Source organism: Salvelinus fontinalis, chromosome 34 (genome assembly GCF_029448725.1).
Source record: "Salvelinus fontinalis isolate EN_2023a chromosome 34, ASM2944872v1, whole genome shotgun sequence".
Classification (NCBI taxonomy): Eukaryota; Metazoa; Chordata; class Actinopteri; order Salmoniformes; family Salmonidae; genus Salvelinus; species Salvelinus fontinalis.
In genome coordinates this window covers 5,681,126-5,701,069 of record NC_074698.1, presented here as the reverse complement: position 1 = coordinate 5,701,069, position 19,944 = coordinate 5,681,126, and the positions used below count along the sequence as shown (strand labels likewise).

Sequence of the window (19,944 nt, the reverse complement as noted above, 5' to 3'; positions counted from 1 at the left end):
CTGAGGGACTCCGGCAGGTCCTGGCTGAGGGACTCCGGCAGGTCCTGGCTGAGGGACTCCGGCAGGTCCTGGCTGAGGGACTCCGGCAGGTCCTGGCTGAGGGACTCCGGCAGGTCCGGGCTGAGGGACTCCGGCAGGTCCGGGCTGAGTGGCAGCTCCGGACTGTAGGGCAGCTCCGGACTGTAGGGCAGCTCCGGACTGTAGGGCAGCTCCGGACTGTAGGGCAGCTCCTGACTGGCGGGCGTCTCTGGCAGCTCCTGACTGGCGGGCGTCTCTGGCAGCTCCTGACTGGCGGGCGTCTCTGGCAGCTCCTGACTGGCGGGCGTCTCTGGCAGCTCCTGACTGGCGGGCGTCTCTGGCAGCTCCTGACTGGCGGGCGTCTCTGGCAGCTCCTGACTGGCGGGCGTCTCTGGCAGCTCCTGACTGGCGGGCGTCTCTGGCAGCTCCTGACTGGCGGGCGTCTCTGGCAGCTCCTGACTGGCGGGCGTCTCTGGCAGCTCCTGACTGGCGGGCGTCTCTGGCAGCTCCTGACTGGCGGGCGTCTCTGGCAGCTCCTGACTGGCGGGCGTCTCTGGCAGCTCCTGACTGGCGGACGGCTCTACTGGCTCGGGACAGACGGGCGGCTCTACTGGCTCGTGGCAGACGGCTGGCTCAGACGGCGCTGGGCAGACGGCTGGCTCAGACGGCGCTGGGCAGACGGCTGGCTCAGACGGCGCTGGGCAGACAGATGGCTCAGACGGCGCTGGGCAGACAGATGGCTCAGACGGCGCTGGGCAGACAGATGGCTCAGACGGCGCTGGGCAGACAGATGGCTCAGACGGCGCTGGGCAGACAGATGGCTCAGACGGCGCTGGGCAGACAGATGGCTCAGACGGCGCTGGGCAGACAGATGGCTCAGACGGCGCTGGGCAGACAGATGGCTCAGACGGAGCTGGGCAGACAGATGGCTCAGACGGAGCTGGGCAGACGGGCCGTTCAGGCACCGCTGGGCAGACGGCAGACTCTGGCCGGCTGAGACGCACTATAGGCCTGGTGCGTGGTACCGGAACTGGAGGTACCGGGCTGAGGGCACGCACCTCAGGGCGAGTGCGGGGAACAGGAACAGGGCACACTGGACTCTCGTGGCGCACTCTAGGCCTGGTGCGTGGTACCGGAACTGGAGGTACCGGGCTGAGGGCACGCACCTCAGGGCGAGTGCGGGGAGAAGGAACAGTGCGTCCAGGGCTCTGGAGACGCACAGGAGGCTTGGTGCGTGGTGCCGGAACTGGAGGCACCGGGCTGGAGACACGCACCATAGGGAGAGTACGTGGAAGAGGAACAGGGCTCTGGAGATGCACTGGAAGCCTGGTGCGTGGTGTAGGCACTGGTGGTACTGAGCTGGGGTGGGAAGGTGGCGCCGGATATACCGGACCGTGAAGGAGGACACGTGCTCTTGAGCACCGAGCCTCCCCAACCTTACCAGGTTGAATGGACCCCGTAGCCCTGCCAGTGCGGCGAGGTGGAATAGCCCGCACTGGGCTATGCAGGCGAACCGGGGACACCACCTGTAAGGCTGGTGCCATGTACGCCGGCCCGAGGAGACGTACTGGAGGCCAGATACGTTGGGCCGGCTTCATGGCATCCGGCTCGATGCCCAACCTAGCCCTCCCAGTGCGGCAAGGTGGAATAGCCCGCACTGGGCTAAGCACGCGTACTGGGGACACCGTGCGCTTCACCGCATAACACGGTGTCTGACCAGTACGACGCCCTCTTACTCCACGGCAAGCCCGGGGAGTTGGCTCAGGTATCCAACCCGGCTTCGCCACACTCCCCTTTATCCCCCCCCCAAGAAATTTTTGGGTGAGCCTCTCGGGTTTCCAGCCACTCTGCCTTGCAAGCGCCTCATAATGCCGCCTCTCCGCTTTCGCTGCCTCCAGCTCCGCTTTGGGGCGGCGACACTCCACTGGCTGTGCCCAGGGTCCTTCTCCGTCCAGAATCTCCTCCCAAGTCCATTCCTCTTTTCCCCATTGCTGTAGTTCCTTTTCTCTCTCCTCAATCCGCTTGGTCCTGTTGTGGTGGGTGTTTCTGTAAAGGCAGTCATTGTTGTTCTCCTCCTCAAACGAGGAGGAGCATGGATAGGACCAAGATGCGGATTGAGGGAAATAAGCCATCTTTTAATGAAAACAGCAAAACAATACACTACAAAACAACAAATGAGACTAACCTTCAACTGTCCTGTGAGGACACAGGAACAAACACCCACAAAACACCAGTGAAACCCTGGCTGCCTTTGTATGACTCTCAATTAGAGACAAACAATACACACCTGTCTCTAATTGAGAATCATACCAGGCCGAACACAAAACCCCACATAGAAATACAAACATAGACAAACCCACCCAACTCACGCCCTGACCAACTAAAAATGAATACAAAACAAAGGAAAACAGGTCAGGAACGTGACACACTCAAAATGTAGCAAGCATAATATACTGAACTAAAATATAAACGCAACATGTAAAGTGTTGGTCTCATGTTTCATGAGCTGAAATTAATTATCCAATACATTTTCCATTTGTAGAAAAATCTTATTTCTCTCAAATGTTGTGCACAAATTTGTTTACATTCCTGTTAGTGAGCATTTCTTCTTTGCCAAGATAATCCATCCACCTGACAGGTGTGGCATATCAAGAAGCTGATTAAACAGCATGATCATTACACAGGTGCTCCTTGTGCTGGGGACAATAAAAGGCCACTAAAATGTGCAGTTTTGTCACACATCACAATGCCACAGATGTCAAACATTTTGAGGGAGTGTGCAATTGGCGTGCTGACTGCAGGAATGTCCACTAGAGCTCTAACCTGAGAAGCCGCCTCCAATGTCATTTTAGAGAATTTGGCAGGACATCCAACCGCAGACCATGTGTAACCACGCCAGCCCAGGACCTCTACACCCTGCTTCTTCACCTGCGGCATTGTCTGAGGAGTGCGGTGCTGAGGAGTATTTCTGTTTGTAATAAAGCCCTTTTATGGGGAAAAACTCATTCCGATTGGCTAGGCTTGGCTCCCCAGTGCACCCCTGCCCAGTCATGTTAAATCCATAGATTAGGTCCTAATGAATTTATTTCAGTTGACTGATTTCCTTCTATGAACTGTAACTCAGTAAAATAATTTAAATTGTTGCATGTTGTGTTTATATTTTTGTTCAGTATATATTCTACTTAAATATTATTTCCATATAAATAAAAAAATAGATCCAAAATGTGACCAGAGGACAATATTTAGAAATTATTACAAAACCCACACAAAGTAGGCTATTTGATTGACAATGATTCTTCCTTCTGTAACAATGTAAAAATGCAAACAACTATTCAGGGACTATTTCAAAATGTAGGTAACCTCTCTCAATAAGATTTAGTACAGACCGGGCCTGACACAAAATGTACAAATAGTAGCCTATTTCGACAACAATTCAGTGAATGCAACAAGTATTTCATATTTCACACTGTCACTTTAATGTTTGCATTTAGCCTACAACATATCATGGAACTTCTGGAAGCACTGCCCCATCCTGCAAAGTGGCACAGAACACGTAGAGCACCCAAAGGAGGTTTCTACACATTTCTCACTCTTTGCCCAGCGTCCACTCCGGATGCACACCACGCACCCTGTCTTGCGCCCTTCCGACTTCACCTGCTTCAAAATAGCTACAACTCGGTCCACACACCCTCTTGGCTCCCCTCTTCCTGCCACTGTAGATATATTACAAAATAAATGCACTAGCTGCTTTTTGAATGGCTTCAGGGACCAGCACCTGTGGTTTCTAGGAAGTGGCTTTTGCAGGGTACCCCACACAATGTACGCAATTATGATGTTCATGTTGAGCATCCCCCAAAACACATACTTACACCATTTTCTGCCTGTGCCTCCAACATCGTAATAAATCCTCAGTCAAGATGGTCAACCAGGCCCATTTTTTTGTTGTAATCCATTACAAGCTCTGGAAAATATATAAATTCCTACCACTTTTAAAAACAACTCCAAAACCCCTGCCACTGTCACTTTAGAGCCAGGCCGTGTGGTACAAGGGTGAATGGTGGGACTTGGGGCTGACACAATCCATTGAAACGTAAGCTCCCCTTTCGGGTGTGCTCTCCCTCTTCCCCTCCCTCCTCCTCTCGCTCTGCTTCCTCCTCTCCCACTGCTTTGTACTCTCCCTCTGCTTCGTCCTCTCCCTCCTCCTTTCCCTCTTCCTCCTCCTCTCCATGTTCCTCTCCCTCCACTCTCCTCTCCTTCGCTCTCCTTTTCCTCTCTTCCTCTACTCTCCCTCCACTCCTCATCTCTATCCCTCCAATCTTCTCTAACTCCTCTTCCTCCCTTCCTTTTCCTGCTGAGCCCTGACTCTCCACATCACTTCCCTTACTTTCACTGACCAAGAGGAACATGGGGTATTGTGTGTAGATTGATGAGGAAAAAAACAGAATAAGGCTGTAAAGTAACAAAATGTGGAAAAAGTCACTGTATCTGCACCTAGCAAACATATAACCTAAGCCCAACATATAAAAACGAATTACTATATCCTTAAATTCAGCCTAGATGTTGGAACATTGCTCTGGGGACTTGCTTCCATTCAGCCACAAGAGCATTAGTGAGGTTGGGCACTGATGTTGGACGATTAGGCCTGGCTCTCAGTCGGCGTTCCAATTCATCCCAAAGGTGTTCGATTGGGTTGAGGTTAGGACTCTGTACAGGCTAGTCAAGTTCTTCCACACCGATCTCGACAAACCATTTCTGTACGGACCTCGCTTAGTGTACTGGGAGCATTGGTGCAGCGTAGGGGGCTCTTGATTAGCGCAGCGGTCTAAGGCACTGCATCTCAGTGCTAGAGGTGTCACTACAGACTCTGGTTCAATTCCAGGCTGTATCACAACTGGCCATGATTGAGTGGCGCACAATTGGCACAGTGTCATCCGGGTTAGGGTTTGGTTGGGGTAGGCCGTCGTTGTTAGCTGAAGAGGCCCATTGGACAAATTCTTTGGCCACTATACATATTTTGCCAATTGGCCTGAACCCTTTTACCACACGGAGCCCTGCTGATCCATGACGACTGGTCTGCCGACGTAACAGCACGAGGGGGCTACAACAGAGTTCTTCCGTCGCGACATCCCTCTAAGGCCCTTCTGCTAGTTTGCTAGCCCCGGCCCGCTAGCTGTCTGAATCGCCGTGTCTCCAGCCCGCCTAGTTACTCACTGGACCCCTATGATCACTCGGCTACGCATGCCTCTCCCTAATGTCAATATGCCTTGTCCATTGCTGTTTTAGTGATTATTGCCTTATTTCACTGTAGAGCCTCTAGCGATGCTTAATACGCCTTAGCTAACCCTTTAGTTCCACCTCCCACACATGCGGTGACCTGGTTTAAATTATGTTTCTAGAGACAATATCTCTCTCATCGTCACTCAATGCATAGGTTTACCTCCACTGTATTCACATCCTACCATACCTTTGTCTGTACATTATGCCTTGAATCTATTCTACCGTGCCAGAAACCTGCTCCTTTTACTCTCTGTTGCGAACGTACTAGACGACCAGTTCTTATAGCCTTTAGCCATACCCTTATCCGACTCCTCCTCTGTTCCTCTGGTGATGTAGAGGTTAATCCAGGCCCTGCAGTGCCTGGCTCCACTCCCATTCCCCAGGCGCTCTCATTTGTTGACTTCTGTAACCGTAAAAGCCTTGGTTTCATGCATGTTAACATTAGAAGCCTCCTCCCTAAGTTTGTTTTATTCACTGCTTTAGCACACTCTGCCAACCCGGATGTCCTAGCCGTGTCTGAATCCTGGCTTAGGAAGACCACCAAAACCCCTGAAATATCCATCCCTAACTATAACATTTTCCGACAAGATAGAACTGCCAAAGGGTGTGGAGTTGCAATCTGCTGCAGAGACAGCCTGCCGAGTTCTGTCTTACTACCCAGGTCTGTGCCCAAACAATTTGAGCTTCTACTTTTAAAAATCCACCTTTCCAGAAACAAGTCTATCACCGTTGCCGCTTGCTATAGATCACCTTCTGCCCCCAGCTGTGCCCTGGACACCATATGTGAATTGATTTCCCCCCATCTATCTTCAGAGCTCGTGCTGTTGGGTGACCTAAACTGGGACATGCTTAACACCCCGGCCATCCTACAATCTAAGCTTGATGCCCTCAATCTCACACAAATTATCAATGAACCTACCAGGTACAACCCCAAATCTGTAAACACTGTCACCCTCATAGATATCTTCCTAACCAACTTGCCCTCCAAACACAACTCTGCTGTTTTCAACCAGGATCTCAGCGATCACTGCCTCATTTCCTGCGTCCGTAATGGGTCTGCGGTCAAACGACCACCCCTCATCACTGTCAAATGCTCCCTAAACACTTCAGCGAGCAGGCCTTTTTAATCGACCTGGCCAGGGTGTCCTGGAAGGATATTGACCTCATTCCGTCAGTAGAGGATGCCTGGTTATTCTTTAAAAGTTCTTTCCTGACCATCTTAAATAAGCAAGCCACATTCAAAAAATGTAGTACCAGGAACAGATATAGCCCTTGGTTCACTCCAGACCTGACTGCCCTTGACCAGCACAAAAACATCCTGTGGCATACTGCATTAGCATCGAAAAGCCCCCACGATATGCAACTTTTCAGGGAAGTTAGGAACCGATATACACAGACAGTTAGGAAAGCAAAGGCTAGCTTTTTCAAACATCCTGTACCAAAAACTCCAAAAAGTTCTGGAACACTGTAAAGTCCATGGAGAATAGGAGCACCTCCTCCCAGCTGCCCACTGCACTGAGGCTAGGAAACACTGTCACCACCGATAAATCCACGATAATTGAGAATTTCAATAAGCATTTTTCTACGGCTGGCCATGCTTTCCACCTGGCTACCCCTACCCCGGTCAACAGCCCTGCACCCCCCACAGAAACTTGCCCAAGCCTCCCCATTTCTCCTTCACCCAAATCCAGATAGCTGATGTTCTGAAAGAGCTGCAAAATCTGGACCCCTACAAATCAGCCGGGCAAGACAATCTGGACCCTCTCCTTCTAAAATGATCCGCCGAAATTGTTGTAACCCCTATTACTAGCCTGTTCAACCTCTCTTTCGTATCGTCTGAGATCCCCAAAGATTGGAAAGCTGCCGTGGTCTTCCCCGTCTTCAAAGGGGGAGACGCTCTAGACCCAAACTGCTACAGACCTATATCTATCCTACCCTGCCTTTCTAAGGTCTTCAAATGCCAAGTTACCAAACAGATCACCGACCATTTTGAATCCCACCATACCTTCTCCTCTATGCAATCTGGTTTCCGACCTGGTCATGGATGCACCTCAGCCACGCTCAAGGTCCTAAACAATATCATAACCGCCATCGATAAGAGACAATTGTCACGTTCCTGACCTGTTTTCTGTTGTTTTGTATGTGTGTAGTCGGTCAGGGCGTGAGTTGGGGTGGGCATTCTATGTTATGTGTATCTATGTTGGTTAATGGGTTACCTGATATGGTTCTCAATTAGAGGCAGGTGGTTTACGTTTCCTCTGATTGAGAGCCATATTAAGGTAGGTTGTTTCACATTGTTTGTTGTGGGTGGTTGTCTCCTGTGTTTGTATGTTGGTACCACATGGGACTGTATCATTCGTTCATTTGTGTTGTAGTCTGTACCTGTTTGTGCGTTCTTCGTTGTATGTAAGTTCTCATGTCCAGGTCTGTCTACGTCGTTTTGTTATTTTGTTAATTATCAAGTGTAGTTCGTTTTTTCGTCTTGTTTAATAAATTAAATCATTATGTCATCATACCTCGCTGCACATTGGTCTTCCGATCCCTCTCTCCTCTCCTCGTCCGAGGAGGAGGAAGAGCTAGAGTTTCGTTACAACAATACTGTGCAGCTGTATTCATCGACCTGGCCAAGGCTTTTGACTCTGTCAACCACCACATTCTCATCGACAGACTCAATAGCCTTGGTTTCTCAAATGACTGCCTCGCCTGGTTCACCAACTACTTCTCAGACAGAGTTCAGTGTGTCAAATTGGAGGGCCTGTTGTCCAGACCTCTGGCAGTTTCTATGGGGGTGCCACAGGGTTCAATTCTCGGGCTGACTCTTTTCTCTGTATACATCAATGATGTCGCTCTTGCTGCTGGTGATTCTCTGATCCAACTCTACGCAGACGACACCATTCTGTATACTTCTGGACCTTCTTTGGACACTGTTAACTAACGTCCAGACGAACTGCAATGCCATACAACTCTCCTTTCGTGGCCTCCAACTGCTCTTAAATGCAAGTAAAACTAAATGCATGCTCTTCAACCGATCGCTGCCCACACCTGCCCGCCCATCCAGCATCGCTACTCTGGACGGTTTTGACTTAGAATATGTGGACAACTACAAATACCTAGGTGTCTGGTTAATTTGAAGGGGTGTCTGCATACTTTTGTATATATAGTGTATTATGGTTAGAAAAACAAGGCCGTTCGCGACCGCTATACTATTTTAAAGAAAGGTCATCGACGGCTGCTATGGGTTCTAAAGAGTTTTAAGGAAGTTATAAAAAAAAACTCTAAATAACCTCTATAATTTCCATCCTCAGACCGTTAATAAAACCTCCCAGAAAAACTTTCAAGAAAACAGAGCAAAACGTTCTCAGAACCTCCCTGCAACCTAAAAAGAAACGTTCCCATACATAATAGGCTAAATTTTCACTTCAGTTCACAGAATAGTTACTAAACATTCCATTTTACCAGTCTGGAAACGTATGGGTTCGTTCCCAGAACGAATGGGAAACCACAAACTTATGTTCCCACAACTTCCAATGATCCAAATGTGCTAGCTGGGTGTAATGGGAAATAGATGAGATTTTCAGGGGTAGTCGCAGAATGGGGCTAGGTGATCTTTACATGTACCCACAGCAGCACAATGTGGGGGTGTGAGGACAATGTGCACAGCGTAGAATAGAGTGGGGGCGCTGTAAACAGTCTGGCAGAAATGGTTCGCTCCTTTTGATCCTGCAGAGTTTTCCTATTACAAAACACTGGTAATAAAATGGTAATAAATAAGGTATTATGATACTTATCTGCATTCATTCTGGAGAGTTCTTGGACAGTTTTTGTTGTTGTATTCTATACCACCATCACCCCATTCCCATCGCTTGCAATACTGACAGAAAAGCTGAATAAAAGCTAATCTTTGTTCTTAATGATATTAAAGATGTTTGACATGACATGTTCCTCGCTTCACAACAGGTCGCACTAATCTTTTCAATGTATCAAGTGAATGTCTGTGGTCACATCCACATTCCAACCAGACATGAAAACGTCCAATTAAACCCAAATTAGACATCATTTGAATGATGGATGGAACATGTGCCATGGGATTGCGCAATGGCGTTTGGCAATTTGGTGATATTAAAATGTTGTCCTATCCCCTAAAGTTAAAATGGCAGCGTTAAAATATTATTTCCCCACATTTTTCGTAGGCGTTTTCGTAGGCGGAGTTACCATCTCCATGTGCGCAGCTTTTTTTTTTTTTTTTTAAAGCTAAAGTGTTCGGAGAAAAAAGTGTGTCACTGGGGCACGAGGCACTCCCCGGGGGTCACATGGTCCCGTTTTCAGCCCCGTGCGGGCATGCATGCAGTGCGTCCTTGTTCCTTTCCTAGGGATGAGGGAGACTGAGCAAAACCAGGCCGACTTGGAAACTGCGGTTCAGACCTACACGGATAGAGCCTGTGACAGCATAGACGCTTTTCGTAATTTTTTTCACTGGCAGTGCTCACAGAGAAGTGATTCACATTACGCGGGAACTTGCTCGATAGCGGAAGCATCCTTTGGTATAGTTTATTAACCCTGGTTCTAAGTATTTTAATGAGTATTCGAACTCAAACAGAGCTTTTATTATAGTTACATAATGACATCGTTATAACAGAGAATATAGGACCTGCTTTTTGCCAAGGGAAATTATCCTTTCCTAAACTGTTTTCTATTTTCACCGATATCTAAATGAATGTTTTGGAGCTCAGGATGGCAACAACAGCAATGGACACAAATAACAACAATACAGGTAAATATTCAGTATTATTTTGTTGTGCGTGTGTAATGGATACCGTATTTGGGGTTAAAATGTGTTTTACGCATTGTTTTGGCTACCTGGCTTATTGGCAGTCTGTTGAAGCTCTTTACAGTTTGTTGTTTACCAGTCCGCAATGCGTAAATCAATGATGAGTTGTATTGTACCGATGTACAACTGTCGATTAAGTAGAGCCACTTTTGTATGTGATTTACGTGGTAGATGGAATCATCCTTGTGATGCACTAGATGGGGTAAAGTTCAATGGGTCTCTTTACAGTTCTCCTCATGCCAAACCTCAGTGCATGACTGACGAGGCTTGAAGTAGGCCTATTCCTCATACAGTGTGTATTTTGAATTCACTGACGACTGTGTGTTATCATTACTGTAGCCTATAGATTTTTACCCCAACCGTTCGACATAACTGTCATTGTCAAGGTCGAATTACTGGCCTCAGTAAAAGTAAAAGTAAAATGAAGAAATGTTGTATCAAGAAGTATTTAAAACAAGATACATTGTTTGATGGTGTGCGTGTGGTAGGTAGAACATCATGTGTTACGACACAATGCTCTAAAATAGTTCGAGGGGAAGTAGGTCATGTCAGGTGGACGGATATCTCTTTGATGCAGAGTTTTTGCCCAATTCACATGGCCCGCCAAGCTAGCCATGTGCGTTTTGTTTTCATTCACTGTTCTCCACCAATCTCCATTGGTATAGAGAACAAGCTCATTACATAATTGCTCGTCAGAGTCCCATGGGTGACGCAGTCTTGGATGCCATGTGTGCACTGCTATTGGATAACTGGCGGGTGTAATTCTTGCGATTCGATCCGGACATCATTCAGTCACGTGTTATATTAAAAAGTGGGACACGAACATTTATGTAAGGCATAATGTTTTGTTTCTGACATAATTACACAGGCATAACCAAATACTTGCAGGGTGATTGGGACATTCCCTTTCGTTATCTAAGATGTCCAAAATATTGGGTTTACCTTTATTATATTATTATTATGGCAAGGCGATAGTAGGTCTAATAAAGCATTTAAATGTTCATTCATTTGAATATTTGTCGTAAATGCATTTGCAATACATACAATGATATTGTACAGCTACACCATAGCAAAGTGAAAATATAGATAGATACCAAGCTTTTCGGTTATATTCAGCAAGTATATTGTAAATTACATGAGAATATCTTGTGGGAATTGGCTGTCTATTGGGTACCATGGATAGCGCTAAGCGGGAGGGAACGTGAGGCTGTCCTGGAAACAGTTGGTGTGGGCGTGTATTGCACAGCCAGTCAGGTTGCCAGTCTTTTTTTTTGGTTGCCAGTCTCGTTGAATAACCTGAGGTTGGAAGCGCGCACGTTGAGTAAGGGCGTGACTAGAATGTACTCCAGCCAGCCTGCTCTAGTGCTGCTCCTCGAGCAACACAAGTATGCAGCCGAGCCTGTTTTCATTCTATGGCTCTCCCATGCATAGCTTTCGATGTATTATTATATTTCTTTCAAATACTTCACTCTGAATGTATGTTTACTCACTAAGACTAATTCAATAGTCATAGCTATATCTATTGATGTGTTTTCCTCATTTCACATTGACCGTACAAGTGTTGGTTTAACTAAATGGCAGGTCATTGATTTTGACACAAATTGCAATCTTACTTTTCACTCACTGATTGGTTATTGTGGGTAATACAGTTTTCAGAGATAGAAAGACAGGAGGTGGAAGACAGAGCAAAAGGGAGTGAAAACATGAGTTGGAGAGAGAGGGAGGAGCCGTAATACTGTAGAAAATATGCAGGACAAGGAAGTACACTTGTTGTGGATGTTGTGGTGACACCTGACCCAGTGACCCTATAAGACCTTATGTTCCATTCCACAGTGAATTATGTTTCTCCTCCAGGGCTGCCTGGCTTGCTGGATTCTTAGATTGGAATGTCTCAAAAAGAACAGGACAGGACAGACAAACGTTCTCTCACTGTTTTTTTCAATCGGGAAATTGGAATTCATCCTGTGTCAGGCTCACAGAACCGAAGTGTGGAGTTGGGTTTTGTTAAGCACAAAACAATGATCCCATCCTTCAATAGTCCCCACCCAAACATACAGTAGGTGGGGAACTTGCCATCAATGCAGGGAAATTAAATCATGAAGACGGTTTTCCAGGGCATCATCAATTGAAGCCTCAACAACACCAATAAAATGTATTGCAAAGGTATCAAAGACTCCTTAAAACAACACATTATCGACTCACAACAACACATCATCTCACAACAACAAAATACAGTTGATCTGGTATTAGAGCACAGGTTAATTGGAGTCAACAGGAAGTGCAGAAAGTCTTGGGCATATGCTTTTGTAGGTTCGGGTTTCGGCAGGGACACTGTTAGTGGCAAAGGGCTGGGCACACCATTTGGCATTTAAAAAGCGATTAGCCATTCCCGGTAGCCTTGTGCGTGGCACCCCCCGGTGACCGGGCACGAGTTGGTGTGTGGGTGGCCAGCTGTGGCGAAACGTGATCCTTGGTCGGAACTTGTGAGAATTAGCCTTCACAGCGGGAGAAACCGAGACAGCTGGATTAGAACAAGCGGGAGGGAGAAAGAGAATGAAAGTGAGAGAGGGAGAAGAGAAACAGAGTATGAGCAAGATAGAGTACAGAGGGGGGGGGCGGTGTTGAGAGAAGAACAGGGAGTTTCAAGGAGAGCGAAAAGGGAGAGTTGGAGAGAAAGGGAAGTAGGGCAAATGAAAGTTGTCCGGAGAGTTCCAACAAAGAGAGAGAGAGAGAGCACAAGAGTATCTAAATCCACTCGTGTGGGTGGCTATGTCTGGCCAATGAGACTGCAAAACAGCAATAGCACAGTCTGTGCTATTGGGCAGCATCCAAAAAGAACGTGCTCATTCTCCATGCTGCAATAGCTTCTTCCATAATGTAAATAATGTTCTGTAGGTGATGCTGGCTCACGTGGCACAACAATCTTGCCCTTATGGATTCCTGTAAATGTACTCTGTGGTCAGGGCTTCTGTTTTGGTAAGAGGGGTGACCTCTGAGCTAGAAAAATAAACGGAAAGCCAGTCAGGGCAGCCATTCCTGCCAACATTTCCTGGAAAGCAATGTTCTTTTCCAGTCACTTGTCTTCTTGGACTCTCCCCAGCCACCCTGTTGCTATGGTTATCCTAACATTGCCACAGTTTCCTTGCATAACTGTCCTGGGTAGCTAAGGGAACATTTGGAATGTACAGAATGATACAAAGTTGCAGCCGCCCCCTCGTTCTTTTGTCAGTGAACATGAATGGGTGCAATATCAATCCTAACCAGTACTTGTCCTCTCTTGAACCCTCTTCCTCTTTACCTCCTCTGTTTTAGTTTCCATCAGTCCTCACTGTCAGTTGACTGATGTCCAATGGTTAGCGAGTCAAAGAACGGAGCACCAAATGTGACAAATCAAATGATCTCACTGTTTTTAAACCATGCATCCATTCTAACAAGTTGTCCTCTCGCTTTTTATTTTGTCCACCAGGGGGCGTAATCTCCTACATCGGCTCCAGTGGCTGCTCACCAAATCACACCAGCCCGGTGTCTATGTACAGCGAGAACTCCTTCGGAGCCTCCTTCCCTCCCTCCCCCAATGGTTCCCAGAGCTTCTCCAATGCCTACTCCGGCAGCGGCAGCTCCAGCTCCTCCAATGGTGATGATGGCAACTCCTCTTCCGGCTCCAGAGGGTCCCCAAGGCCTAGGGGTCGTAATGACAGCAGCATCTCTCGCTGCTCCACCAGCAAGTCCGTGGCAAGCCTTACCAGTGAGTAGACCCCCTTACCAGAACCCCAATCCTTTATATGACTCCAGATTGTGCACCCCTATCTGTCACTGCTGGAACTGCAGCTTTAAGTGTTTTTGGAATTTGGACTCATTGTCGGTTCTACTCTTTATGTTTGTAACAGAACTGAATGGGATGGTGCTGCTGTGTAAAGTGTGTGGAGACGTCGCCTCAGGCTTCCACTACGGCATCCATGCCTGTGAGGGCTGCAAGGGATTCTTCCGACGCAGTATCCAGCAGAACATCCAGTACAAAAAGTGCCTGAAGAACGAGACCTGCACCATCATGAGGATTAACCGCAACCGCTGCCAGCAGTGCCGCTTCAAAAAGTGTCTGTCCGTGGGCATGTCCCGCGATGGTAAGTACAGCTTCACAGGCTAAAACATGACACATATAGCCACAAAAGGTCTAATAGATCTGTTACACTCTCATCCCTGTTAGGACAGTTGACTCCACGTGTCTCTTTCTCTCTCCCCAGCTGTTCGCTTTGGCAGAATACCTAAGCGTGAGAAGCAGCGCATGCTCGCAGAGATGCAGAGCGCTATGAACAACATGAACAACATGAACAACGAGTTCCAGCTGGCCAGCCTGACCCACAACTGTCCCCCTTCTCCCACTTCCTCCTCACCCTGCCCGGGTCTGACTGTGGCACCCCAGCCTCAGGCCCTGCCTTTTGCCCCTTCCCCTTGTCCTCCAGCACAAGCCCCTGCTTCCCTTCTGCCCCCACCATCCACCCAAAGCCCGCCACTGTTGCCCAGCTCTCCACCCCTGTGCCCCAGCCCTGGGGTGGACTGCACCATAACGGCCATTGCCCGGGCGCACCGTGAGACCTTCGTCTACGCCCACGACAAGCTGGGCGAGTCCACGAGACAGCATAACGGAGAGGTGGACAACTGGGGCTCCAACTACTGCCCTGCTGGCTACCATCAGAACGGCCTCAACACAATCTACCACCACAACAACAACGTGGCCCTCCAGCACCATGGCTTCCAGGCCATGTCTGACAGACATCACCAGAACAATGGCAAGCAGTTCCACAACAGCAACCTGTTCGGGAGCCACCAAGGCATTGAGACCAGCAGCGTTCCCCAGGGGCAGAACTTCCCATGGAAAAACCACAAGGACATTGTGCTGGTGAGTCACTGAACAGAACAGCAACATTGAAAAGATCTTGACGTCAAAGATTGTCAATAATAGTGGCAGGTAGTCATAGCATATAGGAAAATGCTGATTACGATTCTCCTCGCTCTTCCAGGCATGTCCAATGAACATGTGCCCCCAAGACGAACCCAACAAGACCCCTCAGGAGATCTGGGAGGACTTCTCGCTCAGCTTCACGCCGGCTGTGCGCGAGGTGGTGGAGTTCGCCAAGCACATTCCAGGGTTCAGTGCACTCTCCGAGAACGACCAAGTCACCCTGCTCAAGGCCGGCACCTTTGAGGTAGGCATCCGTGAAATGTGTGCAAACACAGATATGCAAAGAAACTTCACGCAGGGATAAACAACAAATACTCACAACTTGAGAAGATACAATGACTCACCACTCACTTACTTTTCCCTTTCTTCTGTTACAGGTCTTGATGGTGCGCTTTGCCTCCCTCTTCAACGTGAAGGAGCAGACTGTCACCTTCATCTCTGGTACCACCTACAGCCTGGAGGCCCTGAAGGGCATGGGTATGGGAGGCCTGCTAGACACCATGTTTGAATTCAGTGAGAAACTCAACTCCCTGGAGCTCACGGCCGAGGAGCTGGGTCTCTTTACCGCTGTAGTGCTAGTGTCTGCAGGTAAGAACAATGAGAAGCCTTATTACTTTAACAACCTATCTAAGCAGTCAGAGCGAAAGTACTGTACTTCTCCTGCCAGTAAATCACCGTGACCAATGTTCCCTCTAAGCTGCACGCAGGTGCGCAGCTCCACCGGGACTGCCCCGCAGAACAAATAACAGCCCGTGCAGAGAAGCATGAGATTGAACTTCACTCAACTTTCTGGAGTTTTCCCCGTTAGTTAACACTATCAACGTTTCCATTTACCGTGGGAATTGTGATCGAATTAACGCAATATCAAATCAAATCAAACCAAACTTTATTTGTCACATGCGCCGAATACAACAAGTGTAGACTTTACCGTGAAATGCTTACTTTACAAGCCCTTAACCAACAGTGCAGTTCAGGAAGAGTTAAGAAAATACCAAGTAGACTAAAATAAAAAGTAATATTAAAAAGTAACACAATAAGAATAACAATAACAAGGCTATATACAGGGGGCACCGGTACCGAGTCAGTGTGCGAGGGTTTCAGGTTAGTTGAGGTAATTTGTACATGTAGGTGGGGGTGAAGTGGCTATGCATAGATCATAAATAGCGAGTAGCAGCAGTGTACAAAAGGGAGGTTCAAAGTAAATTGTCCAGGGGTGATTTTATTAATTGTTCAGCAGTATTATGGCTTGGGGGTAGAAGCTGTTGAGGAGCCTTTTGGTCCTAGACTTGGCACTCCGGTACTGCTTGCCGTGCGGTAGCAGAGAAAACAGTCTATAACTTGGGTGACTGGAGTCTCTGACAATTTTATGGGCTTTCCTCTGACACCGCCTATTATATAGGTCCTGGATGGCAGGAAGCTTGGCCCCAGTGATGTACTGGGTCGTTTGCACTACCCTCTGTAGCGCCTTACGGTCAGATGCCGAGCAGTTACCATACTTGGTGGTGATGCAACTGGTCAGGATGCTCTCAATGGTGAAGCTGTAGAACTTTTTGAGGATCTGGGGACACATGCCAAATCGTTTCAGTCTCCTGAGGGGGGAAAGGTTTTGTCGTGCCCTCTTCACGACTATCTTGGTATGTTTGGACCATGATAGTTCTTTGTGATGTGGACACCAAGGAACTTGAAACTCTCGACCTGCTCCACTACAGCCCCGTCGATGTTCGGCCCGCCTTTTCCTGTAGTCCACGATCAGCTCCTTTGTCTTGCTCACATTGTGGTTGTTGTCCTGGCACCACACTGCCAGTTCTCTGACCTCCTCCCTATAGGCTGTCTCATCATTGTCGGTGATCAGGCCTACCACTGTTGTGTTGTCAGCAAACTTAATGATGGTGTTGGAGTCGTATTTGGCCACGCAGTCGTGGGTGAACAGGGAATACAGGAGGGGACTAAGTACACACCCCTGAGGGGCCCCAGTGTTAAGGATCAGCGTGGCAGACGTGTTGTTGCCTACTCTTACAACCTGGGGGTGGCCCGTCAGCAAGTCCAGGATTCAGTTGTACTTTAAATGCAACATACCGAAACAAAACAAACTATGCAAGATATTTTGTTGTAGGCAGAACGCATCGGAGTAGGATTCTATTGTGTTGACACGTACGACTCAGCCCATACTCTACACAGACCGGTACGGCATAACCAATCAGAGCTGCAGTAGGCCTATATGCAAATATTGCCATATATGGATCTGTGGCATTCACTTTGAACTGGACTGTTTACAGCATGAGCGGTCATGAGTAGATTCACTTGTTTTGAGATCAAAGCAAAAGATGCACGCAGCCACGTGTCTACACTTGTTCATATCCTTTGATAGTTATGGAGTTATTAGCCATTTGTATAGATCATTTGTATTCAGCAATGGGGGAGTGATTGAGCACAAAACGTGAATATTTCTAGACATCTTTGAAAAGGGAGTTGGATAAGAGCTTTTTTGTGTCTTAAAGGGGCAGTGTTGTATTTTGAGAGAGTCTTAAATAAGCCAATAGGCAGTAGCATCATTTGTCTGATTCACTGTAATATTTTGTAAAGTGGTTTCATCGAACAACACAACATTTTCAGTCAAGCCCTGCTTGTTTTTTCAAAAGTCTAATGGAATGTATGCCTACATTGAACACCACACATTGGCTGCTACTTTTGGCTGAATGATAGAAAAGCCATTTCCATGTTAAAATGTTATGGAATGTATTTTTCCATTGTTTTTGATGGTAGGCCAATCTGGCAGGCCTACATTATGATCAAATAGCCACAGTATCCTACTTGACCACTGTCTGAAACTGTTACTTAAAGTGGGTACAGCCTCAGCGTTCACAGGAAGTTGCACAGAATTTCCACAATGTTCAAGTTTGCACTCAGCAGACCTGACATTTGCTTAGTGCCGAAAAAAATTATGGGGAACATTGACGATGACACTTGAAACTTAAAAAAATGACGCACTATTATGGCATAGTAATGGTCTGTACTAAAGTGTAAAGTAGTCTAACGGTGCTCTCTTTCTTCTCTGTCCTCTTTCAGATCGTTCAGGCATCGAGAACATTAACTCAGTGGAGCTGCTTCAGGAGTCTCTGATCAGAGCGCTGCGTGCCCTGGTCAGCAAGAGCGACCCCTGTGACGCCTCTCGCTTCACCAAGCTGCTGCTCAAGATGCCCGACCTGCGCACACTCAACAACATGCACTCAGAGAAGCTGCTGTCCTTCCGCATCGACGCATAAGAATGTCACCACTGATGACAAGAAAACCCGTCTGGACTCGTCGCTCATCTCCACCTCACAGACAGTGGTGGTTGGGCGGCTAAGGAGCGGGGCAAGTTGGAGGAGGTGACGGGGGGGGATCTGATTCCGCCTGCTCGCTTGGCCCCTTCAGGGACACCCGTCCGCCTCCGAGTTGACTGATGTGCGCTTCAGCCAATAACATGGCCAAGAGACAGTGACTGACAACTGATAGGGGTAAGGCCAATAGACCCATGGAGAGGAGGGAAACAAATCCCTCTACATAAATTATTTTGGGTGGAGGTTGGGGTGGTCGCAGCTCAAAACTTCCCAGAACAAGTGCCCCCTCTACACCAGCCGGTCTGAGGGGGCCAGAGACCACTTGTCGGTTGAGGTGAACCAAAAGCAGCATGGGGCTTTTCTACCCCACATGTCCAGCTAGGCCTGTTTCCTTCCAAGAGGCTGCTAGATGCATATTAAAACCATCTGCTCTCTGTTTTATCATGACTGTAAATAATTAGTAAAATATATGCAGTGTTGTATACTTTATTCATACTGCAAACTGAGTTTGTACAAATGTGTAAATATCTAGCTACAAACATCAATAGGCCTACTTGAAATGTTTGAAAAATGTGTATAATATATATTTTTTTGTTAAGATGAACTGCTTTAAGGTGCAAAGTTATAAATGTGTGGGTACAAATGTATAAAATTCAATTTGAGTGTATGCGTATGAAAAACAATATCCAGACTTATATTTCAAAAATGTTTTATGTAATGAAGGAATTATATATATAAAAATACTTACTTGAATTCCTTTGTGTGATCTTTTTCTGTAGTACCAATCTTGTTATTCTACTTCTGTCTGGGACTGGGTTGGAGAGACATCACCGAGCATTTAGAGGGCTGTGCTATGTATCAGTCAGCCACACGTCACAACACTCACTTAGGATGCTGACAACACTAAAGTGGGAATAACAGTTCGTACTGACCAATGACCAAGGCTGCACATTTTCTTGGATTAGGTCTTAGTTATGGAATCCATTTATAGTTTGAGTAACCCAGTCCACGTTGACCATGAGATTAACTTATTTGAAAGGACATGCTAACAGTAATAATAGCCCCTTCAATAGTAACAGATTATTGCTGTAGCTCATGGTCTTGTCTATAATTCTTGAAGGGTAGTGGGGTATCTTCTGTTGAGTGGCGCAGCAGTCTAAGGCACTACATCTCAGAGCAAGAGGTGTCACCACAGTCCCTGGTTCGAATCCAGGCTGTATCATATCCGGCAGTGATTGGGAGTTCCATAAGGCGGTGCACAATTGGCCCAGTGTCACTGGGGTAGGCCGTCATTGTAAATATGAACTTGTTCTTGTGAGTGTCAGCTCTAAGTGACAGTGTTGGGCCAAAAAGCACGTTCTCTTCAGAAAACCAAAATGTAATGTACTTTCATAGAACACACTACAAGCAGGTATAAATCTTACCCATTTATAAAACCACTCAAAATATTTATCATGTTTCTGTTTTGTTTTCGCACCCCATCGTCATGACAATTCGGATGAAAAACATTTTAAATTTTTTTTAAAGTAAGACGATGATTT

At 47.3% G+C, this 19,944-nt stretch overlaps 1 protein-coding gene across 1 annotated transcript; it reads left to right on the top strand.

Annotated features, from left to right (window-relative positions):
• Window positions 1-9,574: 9,574 nt before the first annotated feature.
• LOC129832921 (nuclear receptor subfamily 1 group D member 1-like) lies at window positions 9,575-19,156 on the top strand. The gene is made up of 7 exons (XM_055897048.1): window positions 9,575-10,066; window positions 13,590-13,868; window positions 14,011-14,244; window positions 14,365-15,020; window positions 15,142-15,327; window positions 15,461-15,671; window positions 18,150-19,156. The coding sequence occupies exons 1-7, from the start codon at window positions 10,006-10,008 to the stop codon at window positions 18,344-18,346; spliced, it is 1,824 nt and encodes a 607-aa protein (XP_055753023.1). The 5' UTR covers window positions 9,575-10,005; the 3' UTR covers window positions 18,347-19,156.
• Window positions 19,157-19,944: the final 788 nt, after the last annotated feature.